General features: G+C 41.8%; 1 protein-coding gene across 1 annotated transcript; it reads right to left on the reverse strand.

Moving 5' to 3' along the window:
• Positions 1-133: 133 nt before the first annotated feature.
• On the reverse strand, positions 134-12,490 carry klhl43 (kelch-like family member 43). Its single transcript, XM_030120701.1, has 8 exons — positions 12,323-12,490; positions 6,270-6,394; positions 5,866-6,186; positions 5,608-5,756; positions 4,766-5,112; positions 3,006-3,305; positions 2,594-2,769; positions 134-2,402 (listed from the first exon to the last, which is right to left on the reverse strand). The coding sequence occupies exons 3-8, from the start codon at positions 6,177-6,179 to the stop codon at positions 1,607-1,609; spliced, it is 2,082 nt and encodes a 693-aa protein (XP_029976561.1). The 5' UTR covers positions 6,180-6,186; positions 6,270-6,394; positions 12,323-12,490; the 3' UTR covers positions 134-1,606.
• Between the last annotated feature and the right edge of the window lie 990 nt (positions 12,491-13,480).

A 13,480-nucleotide genomic window follows, 5' to 3' on the forward strand; every position in this document is an offset into this window, starting at 1 on the left:
CTTCAAATAGTTTGGAAAAAAGTTTTTTTCATTCTGTCAGGAAGATTAGTTCATATCTAGCAAAGTCTTCCACAGCTCGTTTCATCTGCAGGAGTCTCACTGGTTCTTTTTCTTTGTTCCAATAAAAATGCAACTCTAGTTGGACGAAAAAGCTGCAGCAGCTTATTTTACCTTCTTTATTTCTAGAATTTTAGTTTTTCCTTTTTTTTTTTTTGTTTATTTTTATTGCATGTTCAGGTAATCTGTACACCGTTGAACCCAATGTGTGTACATTCATTTATTCTCTCCTTGCTGTTACCTTTACGAAATGTTTATTTTGAAGCGCATTTTTTTGTTTATTTTTCTACATTTAAGCTACTCTACTCACATACCTATCCCCACAAAACTGCATTATTTATTTAATGAGAGATATCACAAGTTTCCTAATAACAAGTTTGAATAAATTTCTTTGTCTTGTTAAAAAAGAATTTATCATTCACAAGTAAATCAGTCAGCTTCAAAGCAATGTGGATTTGAAGTTTTCCTGAGTCCAGGTAATGAATTAAAAAAAAAAAAAAAAACCTTAAGCAAGTAACCGGACTGCCTGAAAAGAACTTCATTCAACGAGATGGTTACAAAATGCAGCTTCTATTGATAACTAAAAACAGTTAAAATATAATTCCATTTTTCAGTTGCAATTGCGGATTGAGATTAAGATATTTTAACATATCTTCTTTATTTGACTGAGGGGAATCCAGGATGAAATCACATTTCTTTTTAGGCAGCAAGGTTACAAATTATTCGATGTCGAACCAGGTTGATCCAGCACGCGCTTCTGCGGTCATTCACGCGCTCACATTCACGCTTTTTTTATTTGTTTTGTTACATCCACACACTCTGCTCTTTGTACATGAACTCCCAGTAGACTCACAGTGACTATACACCACCTCCGACTCTGATCGCTATCCGTGTTCCCATCTTCCTATCCTTCATCATCCACCTGTTGACTTCAGCTGCACCCTGTTTCCTTTCTTCTTTTCCTCCACCTTTAGCCTCTATTTGTTTTCTCTCAGCCTGAAACCACCACTTTGGACCATGCAAGTTCTCTTTTCTTCAACGCAAGACCAGCAGTGATGGGTTTGGTTTTGTGGCTCTGTTGCTCACTGTCTTAATAAACCTGAAACTTTTTTTTTTCTGTTTGAATTGTAATAGTAAAGACTGGTATTTACTGGAAATGTGTTTGTAGGAACTATCAGATTGAATTTTTTCAAGGGTAGGGTTAAATTCCTGAATTACAAATATATTCTCCCTTCGGGAGAAACGCAGTTTATCCAAGTTAAAAACATTCACAGGAAGTGTTTCTGCTCAGCAGCCTCACTCCCTCATTACCTCTCTGACAGAACATTCTAATAGATTTTTATATTTGTTTGTTTTCTGGCAAAACTTTGGTTGTATCTTAATTTAATTTCAGGTATTTACCTCAGTTTTTTATATGTGTCATAAGAATACTAAAGTTTATAGTTACATTTTCCACATAAACACAAACAGAAAAAAATATTAGACATGATCCAGATGTTGTGCTGAGGTTGACCCGTCTGTCCTCTCTCCTGGCTTCTCCTCTCCTGGTTTATGCCGTGGTGGCTTGTGTCGGAGCCGTGCTGCTCTCTCTGCTCCGGTTCTTCCCGCCTTGCTGCTCCTCGTTGCCCGGGGTGTTGCGGTGCTGCTGCCGGCGCGGAGCGTGTCGGGGTGGCAGGGTCAAGGTGCAACAGGACACTCCCACCGTGGGCTCGGGCAGATCCTCGGCCTGGGACCAGCTGTCAGTAGCCGGGTCGTACTTCTGCACCGCCGCCTTGTAGCGCTTTTCCGCCTCGTTCCAGCCGCCCAGCAGGTAGAGCTTTTCAGCCAGCGGGGACAGGCCGGCAGTGCTCACCCCGAGGGGGAGTGAGGCGGCTCGGCTCCACGCCCCGCTATCGGGGGAGAAGACCTCCACAGAGAGCACGTCGACCCGCTCGCCACCGGGCCCCAGCTGGCTTCCTCCCACCACGTACACCTTGTCTCCGAGGGTGGCGGAGCAGTGCCAGCCGCGAGGGGTGTCCATGGGGGCTTTCTCGGTCCAGGTGTCGGTCTCCACGCTGTAGCAGGCCACCGAGCGGGAGTAGGCGCAGTTGATGTAGCCACCGGTCACCAGGATGTCCCCGGAGGGCAGGGTGGCGCTGGAGTGGCAGCAGCGAGGCACTTCCATGGGCGCGCGCATCTGCCAGGTGTTGGAGGAGGGCAGGTAGCTCTCAGTGGTGGCCAGCAGACCCTCCACATTACGCCCACCAATGGCAAACAGGCGGCCGCCGCTGGCGGCCAGCGAGAAGTGAGTGCGGCGCTGACGCATACTGGCCAGATGGAGCCAGGTGTTGAAGCGAGGGTCATATCTGATGGAGGCAGAGAGAAGACATCTTAGTGTTAATAAATGATAATAACAACACCCTCTGCATGTTATTTATCATTCCTTTCAGTTTAAGTCGTCTGTGTCAGCTGTCACATGCAGAGATCATCTGAATAAAGATGATCTGCTCTAACCCAAATGAGAAAAGGCCTGAAGAAGAACTTCTTGTCCTCTCACCTGCTCAGGGTGCTCACAGCATGTTTGGCTTGGTTTCGCGCGTCGTTCTGATCCTCTCCTCCTGCCACATAGAGGAACCCGTCCATCACAGCCACGCACTGGTTGAAGCTCTTGGCGGGCAGCTGGGTCAGGTGGCGCCAGGAGGCCCCTCCATCACGAGGGTCCCTCCACAGCACCTGGACAGCAGCGTCAAAACTCAGATAAGTTCTTTGTTATAATTAGATGGATGAATTCCACATTCTACGTTGGTGCAGTGTTACTATAAAATGCTCTAGGGACTGCCCGTGTTTCCTCGTTTCTTGTATATTTCTGGAACATGACTGAGTTAAGAGGATGTTCAAGCTGTGTGCTTCAAAAACAGTGTGTGAATTGAATTGAATCCAGTGTTGTTTCAGTTCATCCTCAGACTGACCTCCCGGCTCAGAGCCCTCTCGGTGAGGGACGGACGGCCTCCGATGGTGAGGAGAGTCTGCTGCCCGGCTCGGACCTGAGTCCGGCGGGACTGCAGGGTGTTCTGCTGGTACGGCAGCAGGTGGTAGTTCATGGCGTCCACTAGGAGGCGGTGGCATTGTGGATCCAGCATCATGCGAGGGACTGGTTGGATCTGGCTCACCAGCTCAGTGGCAGGGATGGTCTCAAAGCGAACGTGGGACAGAAGCTCAGCGGCCTGAGCCTGACGAGACGGCTCGAAGTCAAGCCACTTCATGGCGAGCTGGAGAAACACAGAGGTTCAAAACAATTACACAGACATTAAAAGTTCACTGTGAAATCTTCCATACCATAATGATTGTTTTCAGGGAGTAACACGTCACAATATGGATTTGGTGCTGAAGTGTTTCTGCTGGCATGGAGCCGTTTCATTTCACTGAAGCAAATTGCTGCAATACGATGATGCTCTCTGGGTCTCAGTGTTACAGAAGGTCTGCTCATCTTTTGGATGGTGTACTAGTCAGGTCTGTTGCTTCACAGCCAGAGCATCCCTGGATTGAGACTGATTAGAGCCATTTCGGTGTGGAGCTTTGATATTCTTCGTATATTCATTTGTTTGCTTTCTCAAATTTTACATTAGTTTGTGCCTCTAATTTGCCCGTCGGGTTGAATGTGAGTGTGTGTGGCTGTCTCCCTGTGTTTGCACTGAATTAGACTGGTGTCAGAGATGGATAGGGTGATACCAATCTCATCAGGGTGACTCAGTGGACAAATGTGTAAATCCATTTATGTTTATTGAGAATTGCAAAGATGGACGTGTTTGTAGTTGCGACTGAAAATTTTAGGCTTGGCTTTGCTGGGAGTTTACGTTTGATACCCTGAGTTAAGTGGAGCACTAATTCCAACATAAGAAAAATCCAACCCTTTCAAATATCACACACCCATGTATTATTCTTTCTACCTGTATGTCACTGAGCTGTTGAGTTTTGCTAGTTGGGGAAATTCTCTTCTGTTTCTTATCTCTAGAACTCTATTTTCACCTTTCTGCAAGTCTCATCGTGCCCCCTTTTGAAATTAAAAATGACTTAACATTTTAAATAAAACAATAAAAAGACTTACATAGGCAGTGTTGTGGGGCTTGAAGGTTGCATGTTATTGCATCCTGACTTTATTGACATTTTACAAGTAAATAAATTGGCATTTATTTTTAGGTTGTCACAGTGTGAGAATTTGAAAAATGGCTCCTCAGCTGTTTTTAAAAGATATTTTTAACCCTTCAGAGTGCAGTCCTACTTCTCCAGAGCAGCTGGGTTACTGACAGACACACATACAGATAGATTTATAAATACAAAACTAGTTCATACATGCTTCTATATTTAAGTCTGTACTGGATTTCTATATTAATATGAAGGGTTTTCAAGTATACAGTGTGAGCTATAATGAGTGAGTGCTGTAGGTTATGATTTGTGGTTCTGTGTCGGGCCCTGAGCAGCTGATCTGGGTTTTTTTTTTTAGGTCTGGATGAAAATAGAAGGAAGTTCCAGAGGGTGGACGAGTTAATACGGGAAGCGTCGGCAGTGGCCTTCTAGAGGACCTGGCATTTCCTCTCAAGAAAGCGGGTGTTACCTCACTTATTCATAGAAAGAGGGTTCAGATTCAGATTTGTATTAGAAGTTCAGCCACACCACTCTGTGAAAGTTATGCTTCAGATTTCAAGATATGAAATGTTATGTGACCTCTGACCTGGAAGGCAGTGACCTCTGAAGGCAACATCAGTGAGTCGTCCTGCAGGAAGGCTGAAATCTGCTCCAGCGTCAGTTGGGTGAACAGCGGCGTCTCGGCGAATTGCACGAAGTTCTCCAGGACGAAACGGCGAGCCGCGTCACACACGGGCAGCAGGCCATAGGCGGCCGCGATATTCCAGACGTATACACAGGTGTGCACGTTCAGCTCGGCCAGCAGGAAGTCCACGCACATCTTGAGGAGCTGTGGGATCTGCAGGGTGGCGGCAGCGGAGACGGTGCAGCCGATGGTGTAGAGGGACATGTGGACACGTCCCAGATAGGCAAAGGTAATGACATTGGCCAGGCCTGTAGACGGACAACAGCAACGTTCGACTCAACTGTCTTCAGGAAAGAAAGCTTCACAAAAGCTTTTACATTTACACATTTTTTTTCAGTTACATATTTTTGGGGGAGAATGAATGCAGTTGAACTTGTTCTCCATCCCTTGTCCTTTATAATGCTCATTAGGAATGAAACATTTGAAATGGATTTCTTTACATTTTACAGTACTGCAGCCGATAACCAGATCCTTCACCCCCTGTAAGAGCAAATACTGAGAGACAGATACTCACTTTCACAATATCTATATTAAAATGATTATCAGCTGTCTGTTTCACAGTATTTTACTTCTTTATGTTGAATCTATATGAGCAATATTTGACATAAAAACAAGATAGAGCACCTTATTGTTTCTTTTTCTTAGTTCTTCTGGAAAAATCTCATCAAAATGGTGCTGTTGTTCAGAGCAACATACTGTTGTAATTTTTCTATGGCCTTTGACTTTGAAAAAAACGAAAGTACCCAGAGGAGACAGAGAAGGGAGCTCCAGGCGCTTCATGCCAGGATCTTTGGCCAGGATCTCTCTGAAGTACTGACTGACTGAGGAGATGACCAGTTTGTGGACGTCAAAGGCCTTTGTCTTACAGGCCAGCTCCAAATCAGTCAGGAATCTGTGAAGGAAACAGCAATAAAAAAACTCACAATGATAAGCTCTGTAAGAGGGGAGGGCTATGAGAAGTTGTTCTATAGTGCGAGCAGTGATTTATTGTCAGGACTGACTTTTCCTGGCGCATCTTGCTGAGCTCCTCCAGCAGTGCGTTGCCGTGCAGGGGTCGTGTGAGCTCGCTGCCCAGGCCCAGGCCTCGCTCCCCAGGCTTGATGACAGGCGGAGGCAGGGGAAGGTTCAGGCTGTTCAGCTGGGCGATGTCCAGCGCAGCCATCTGCTCGATCTTCTTCACCCCACTCTCCACAACCACCACGCCGTCACCGCGGCTCTCCACCTTCAGCTCGGAGGAGGCGGTTTCCATGGCGACCTGGGAAATGGTTTCCACTGCAGGTTTCTTCTGACGGGATGCCTTCTTCTTCGGAGCCATTGACTGACTAAGGATGACGATTAAACGATTTGCTTCAATTGATCGGTTTTGTAGTTTATTTAATGGGTTTCCAAACAGTGACGAACTCACCTTCACAAAAAACAGAACAGCCTTTTCGGAGTCTTGAGCACTCAATGGGCTGATGACTTTAGATCAATGTGTGGAAATAGTCTGGGATTTCTTTTGAAGTTTCACTTCAACACAGCACACAGCACCTGGAGGAAGAGGGAAAACAGCCATTGTCTTAAGGCTTCCAGTGTATAAACTTTTAATTTCCAGCTTTACAAGAGATAAAATCTTGTTGGTCAAATGAACTCAACTGTTATGAATAGATGTTATTTTTGCCCCTCGAAACACCGAACAACATTCATGAATATCACTTTTTGTTTTCTCTTTTTTTTTGGACAAAATAATTTCTTTATTTTTTTTTCCTTTTATTTAAGGTGGACACAGATTACTTTTCATTTGATAAAGGTTAAAAACACAACAAATAAACTTTGTTAAAATTGGGAGATCCATCGCACCGGAGAGGAAAAGGTGCAGCAGAGAGTAGTTTTGGGGTTCAACGCTGAATGATCAGTGGGGTTATATTGTTTCAACAAAATCTTGAGCTTCTTAATTTATCAGATGGTGCGCTCTTGATCAACAAGACTCCAGAAATCATCACACTTTAATTTCAGTGTTGTTACACAGTTGCTGAGGGGCAGACCAATGCTTTCATCAGAGGAACATGACTGTGATAATCTCTGAGGCAACATAACACAACACACACCGGCTGAGTAACAACCTTTCCTGAATCCGAGCGAGGATCAGAAGAGGACACACTGTGTGTCTGCTGCTCAGTCTGTCGTGAATGACAGCTGCGAGTGTCCTCTGCAAGGCCGCCCGGTAGTTAAGCTTAGCTCAGGGTCAGGTTTGTGGTTTATAGCAGCATTCATTGCTGGGTGTCACCAGCACAGAGCAACTGGGGAATCTTTTTCATGCTCTTAATGATCCGGGGTCTGCAAACTGCAGCAGAGCAGTCCAGAGTCCTGGGGTGGTACAGGAGGGTTAAAGTGGCTTTCAATAAACAAATGTTACCGTGTGGAGGGGTATCCTGTATCTGAAGGGATATAAATGTCTTCTTTATTTGTTTAACTTGTTTGACTCAGACAAAAATGAACAAGTGCTATTAAAGTAAAAAAAAAAAAAAATCAAGAAAGTTCCTTTCATTTGGTAGTTACCAAAAACTGAAAGACAGAATTACCTTTGTATACCACACACATCAGCAGCAGAGTAAAACTAACCTGTCTCACGACTCTCTAACGTGACAATAGAGGCCAAAACTACTTAACTACATTCAGGAAAGCATGACATGTTTATCAATAATAATTGGTGTAATAAAATGTTATATTTACTTTTGGTTTTGGTTTCCTCCGCCAACTCCTGAGTGAAATCAAAGCCAGCCTTCTCTATGACATGGACTTTCTTTGTTTGTGTCCTGAACTCTACCGTGTGGCTGTCATTAAAACACACACGAGAGAGCGGTGCAAAAAATAACTCTTTCAGTGCATGTATTTTCTTCATTTTAATATCATCACGTCTTTAGCTGAAGAAGGTGACGAATCTCCCTTTATTAATATTGTTTAATAATGATTTGAATAAATTCTGAAACTTCAATCTCTCAGATCTCTCCGCTAAAGTGGCTGCGACATTAGCTGTAAGCTTCTATTCATGCTGAAAATGGACCGAGATACAGACAAGTCAAACACAGCTGTAGTAGCTGTAGTAAAACCATCATTGCCACAGATACACAAATGATTCACCTCCCTCCTTCCACTTCCCTGAAATAGCACATACTGGCTGACAGGCCAGCAGGCTCCACACATGGACCGAGCCAGGGAGGGTGAGGGACAGGACAGTACAGGACAGAGCAGCAGCACCTGTTGTGGGTATCATATGAAGCGGAGGGTATAGGCTGCTCTGGATGTTGCAATCCCTACTAAAACAGTGCAACAGACACGTAAAGCAATCCAGACATAAAAGATGAAACTTTGCATTTGTAGGTTTGTGGGGAGATTTCTGTGACTGTGAATTTTCCCTCAATCCTGAGATTCAGATCCATGTAGAACTTGAAGAAAGGGCGTTCACATGTTTTGTGTTTGAGCGAGATGAGGCCGGTTCGGGGACTGAAAAAATCTTCTTGAGGAACTTTTGAAACCCCCTCAAGAGGTTTTCTTTCATGCCATGTCAGTCTTTTATTTTAATTATTTTTTTGTATTAATTCTCATGGCTTTTCATTTGACCTATTCATCCTTCATTCCATCCATCTTCTGCAAAACTTTATGTAACTTTCAGCTGCAGGTTGCTGGAACCGATCCCAGCTGGCAAAGGGTGAAGGAAGGGTAAAACCTGAACACATCTCTGGTCTATCGCAGAGCAAAATCAGATCGACAGCCAGCCACACTTGCTCATATTCACACACACGGGCAATTATAGAGATACAAATTAACGTAAAACATGTTTGTAGACTGAGAGTACCAGCAGAAAAGCAGAGAAAGAACATGTACATTTCTCACAGAAAGACCCACAATCTCATATTCAAACCTGCGGTTTTATTTATTTATTTAATTTCTGTAAATTCACAATAAAATATAAGAATATATAGTTACATGATTGTATTTTAACAGTTACAGAGAATAAATTGGATTTCAGGAAGACTTGTACAGTTTGTTTTTTACTGTAAAAACACAGTTATAGTATTTTATCAAGATGTTCAATAGTTGGGCATTAAATCTGATGACTGTGCACTTTTTAAATTTGTAACTTGTCCTCTCATTCCTTTTAGATATTCAGATAAAATCTGCGTTTAAACGAAATAAATACCAGACTGACACTCCACTCTGCACTCAAGATAGATCACTGACGAACAAATCATGTATTTGCAAAACAAACATGCTCACTTATGTCACTCGCATATCTACAGCATTAGCTCAAGTAAAGTGTAACATTTCAAACAAACTTTGCACCCCAGCAATTTGGCGGTGATAAGATGATCACTGCTCTGCTTGGATCAGCTGTCAGGAATAATTGGGTCCAAGGTTGGAGCCAGGATCAGCTCCGTCATCCACCAGAACCAGACCTCAGCCTCCCGCCTCTGACCATCATCACCATCGTCATCATCACCACAGACAAATATACCTTCCTTCTGAACAATCGCAATAAAAACTACAAACAGCCACATGTGAAAAACAGTCAATGAATAAATTATATCAATTTTGTGCGTACAATAATTGCTATCAACATTGTATTTGTGTTGTTGTTGTTGTTGAAGTATTCACTAGAGTGTTATTTTAGTACCTTGGAAGTTAAGCTTTATTTTGGTTAACGTAGAAGTGAAAATGATCTACTTGCATATAAATACCCCTTAAAATGACTAAAGCACTATAACGTTTGATAAACCATTGTAAAAGATGTATTCCCGTAAGAAATGATTAAAAACATTTATTACTGCATTATTTCATATCATAAAGGCTCATAAACTACTCTATTAATTTAATCTTAGAAGCTCAGTCTGGAATATTTTTGAAAGTGTAACCAAACCCTGAAAGGTGACAGATGTCACCAGCAGGACAGACGTTTGTTTGCTGACCCAGAACATCCACACATACCTGAACGAGATTAAATGTAGTACTCAAGTCATTAAAAACATACATTGTAACAACACAGTGACAAGAAGAGAAAAAGTTCCATCCATCCATCCATCCATCCATCCACCCATCCATCCATCCATCAGTCTGTCCATATTCATCTTCTTCATTGCTTTATCCAACTTGTTTGCAGGGAGCAGGAACAAGTCCAGCCCAGCTGACTATGTTCGAAGGCAGGATAGACCCTGAGCTGGCCACCAGTCCATCACAGAGCGAATACACTGAGATGAACAATCACACCCATGCCCAGCTTATACTCAACACGTTTTGAACTTTCAGAGGAACCCAGAGCAACCAGAAGAAACCCATACCAGCACACTCCACGCAGACAAGTCAGACTAAAACTCAGGATATGACCTCCATGAGATGAAAATACAAACCACCACACCACCGTCCACCCCAAGGCTCAAAAATCACAAATCCAAATTTTCTGAAGTTAACTGGAAATTATTGAGCATGAAATAACTACAAGGTTGAAGTTGTTCAATATGTATTCCAGATCTTTTCTAAATCTATTAATGCTAACGTCAGGCTTCACAGAAATAGAGGAGCATTTAAGTCATTACCAGCTGCTGAAACATAATCTTGATGTCACAGACTCATTACAGATTCACATCCTTAACCTGCTCTAAAAACACATTTTTTGTTCCCTTTTTCTACAACTATTGCCATCAATTAATGTTTTAACTTGTGCTCAAAGTTTACTACAGGCAACGAACTACAAAGACATCTGAATTAGCTTCTTTAGATCCTATCTACACAATCTTTCCATGGGATAATACCTGAATATAAGCTGTCCACATACTTTTGTCATAACTGACAAAATATGCTAACTGGCTGCTTAGCAAGCTTAACATGCAGGTAAGTGATGTCCTGCTCGCAATTTTCTTCAGCTTTCTTAATTCTTGTGGCTCTACATGGATATTGTCCTCTCTTTTACATGTGAAACTTTGGTTAACTCTCAAAAAAAGCAAGTTTATCTCAATTAAAAAAGAACTCCAAAATTGAAAGATTTGAAAATGTATCAACTGAAAAGAATATATAGCTGAATGAGTTAACAGAGTACAATTGCACCTAAAGTCAGAATGTAATAAAGATTTATATCGATATCTAGTGACTGTAAATTCAATTGAAAAGGAAGATATTACAGTTTGAGACTGATATCAAGATTATATTTCAGGAACATTCTGTTTGAACTTTCATTAAATTCTTTTTTTGATGATATGTGTAAACAAAACAGTTATGTGAGGTATTTCAATGATTATATTTTCCCCAGAACCCTGAAACTGCTTGAATAGCATCTTTGCCTGATGTCACATTTTCCTGCACAATAAAGCAGATGCTGTATAAGAAAATCCAAGCTGACTGTGAGGTGTGGTCCTGTGTTTACTTTCAATTCCTTCAAACAAACAAAACTCTGAGATCATTTCTGACCTTGGCTCGGCTGATTATCATCAAACCATGAGCTGCCATCGCTGTTCAGCGCAACAGTCCAGATCACTTGAAACTTCTCTACAAACTCAGGTTTTTAAAAGCAGCATTTCTTTTCCCATTTTACCAAGCTATTAGCCACTAAAATGGGCCCATGGTGGGCTTTCACAAATTTGATGAAATATATTCAAACTATAACATGTTTGATATGATGATGCCACAAAAATTGCATACCGGGACAATGGGCTGCAGAACTAACCAGGAACAACAGAAGAACAATTCATCTGGACTGATATCATCAGATACAGTGGTTTTCAGTTGTGGGGGTTAGATTATAGTTGATTATAAGGAGAAGGAGAAAAAAAGAATGTGTTTAGTGACTTTAAAGTGCTCTGCAGAGTTGAAAGTAACCAACAACGAAAAACTCATCCTTGCATTTCCAACACAAAAGAGTCAAGATTTAATACAGAGTCATTGAAATTTGCATGGTGACGGCAAAGCAAGACGGTAATGTAACTGAGCTTTGTTCATTTTGGCATTTACACATTTAAACATATAGAAAACACAACAGCCCCTTCTCTATTATCAGTTCTCATCTGTGCCTGGATGCCTCTGTGTGTCTCACCAGAGTATTTATAGGCGCTGAGACACACACATTATATTTGTGTTGGAGAGTGTTTGACAAGGTAAAGAGATCAACTGACACCCTCTGCAGTACAATGCTGCCCCAGCTGCAACTGGCAGCTGATTCACATGTTTCCATTCTGCATTTCAGTTTTAATGTGAGGAGTTTTTTTGTTACTTTCTTTATCTTTCAAGAAGTATGATTTAATTTAACTTAAGTGACTTTTCTTTGTAGTGCACTAATGTCAGTGTAATGCCATTACTTTTCATGTTCTGAGATTTTTTTTAGCTCATTTGTCTGCAGTCAAAACATGTGCAAGTTTAGATTTTGAGATGCACAAACTCTCAACTTTGATAAGGTGAATAAGGTGCAATTTGAGAAGATTTTAAGAATTTTACCTCTTTCTCCTATGTGATTCCTGCTGTTCTTCCCTTCTTTGGTTCTCTCAGTGGCTCTCTTTACTCTTTCTTTAAATTTCTTTCTTATTTCTTTGTGTATGTTCTCTCATAGGTTCCTCTTTGCTTCGTCCTTAAGTCCTCTGTCCGTCTTGCTGTGCTGTGTGTGTGTGTGTGTTTGTGTGCGTGAGGGTTCATGTGTCAGTATCACGGTACCATCCAAATCTGTGACGTGTGATTTAGACACCCCCCAAAACCTCCAGCCTCCAGCTGACCCTCCTCTTTCATTTTCCACCTCCATTTCCAAATAGAGCCTACTCCAAATATATCCTGCACCAGACCAGCTATATCCCATGTGGCCCCTCCTCTTCCCAACTCTCCAGGGGGGCCTCAAGGTTTCAGATTTTGGGCTTGAATTCCTTGTGCTGCTCACTTTTTTTTCTTGTAATGAACTTCTAATCTGAGTCTTTTCACTTTAACAATTGTGTGACTTTCTTCAGCGATAAATAAAATGCAATTATGAGCCTGAGGGTGGCCTACAACAAAACACTAGAGAAACTCATCAGAAGAAAGCCAAGAGAATCCTATAGAGTCCATCTCCAACTCTATGACCATCGGGTCGGAGATGGGCTCTGTACAGGTGGTCTCAGCGAAGAGGAGCCAGTCCAGAATGTCCTGGAAGTCCGTCCCTAACAATGACCTCACCCCGTCCATGATTCCCAAATCGACTCTTATATTTCCTTCTTGTGGCTATCAGACTCTAAAACTCTCCTGATACCATCTTCCTATAGATAGTGCTTGCTGTGTTTTTCTTTTTCTGTGTTATTGTTTTATGCTTATACCAGTCACCACTTTGCCATGTATATGTTGATGTTTATTATTACTGATTTACTTTGTATTCTGCCTTGATATTTTAACTTCTATTTAATCTGTGTGGAGCAAAGAATTTTCCTCTGGGATTAAAAAAAAATGTATTCTATTCTATTCTATTCTATTCTATTCTATTCTATTCTATTCTATGTTTCTGATGAAAAAAAAAACACTTTCAGATTGGAATGAAGGCATGTCCTGTCTTGTTGCTGGGTATTGTTTGATATTTAACCTGATGAATAACCATCTGGAGTTCTTTGTTTATTTTGGATTTCATTTTATTTTTTGACC

This window comes from Salarias fasciatus, chromosome 22, assembly GCF_902148845.1.
Source record: "Salarias fasciatus chromosome 22, fSalaFa1.1, whole genome shotgun sequence".
Taxonomy (NCBI): Eukaryota; Metazoa; Chordata; class Actinopteri; order Blenniiformes; family Blenniidae; genus Salarias; species Salarias fasciatus.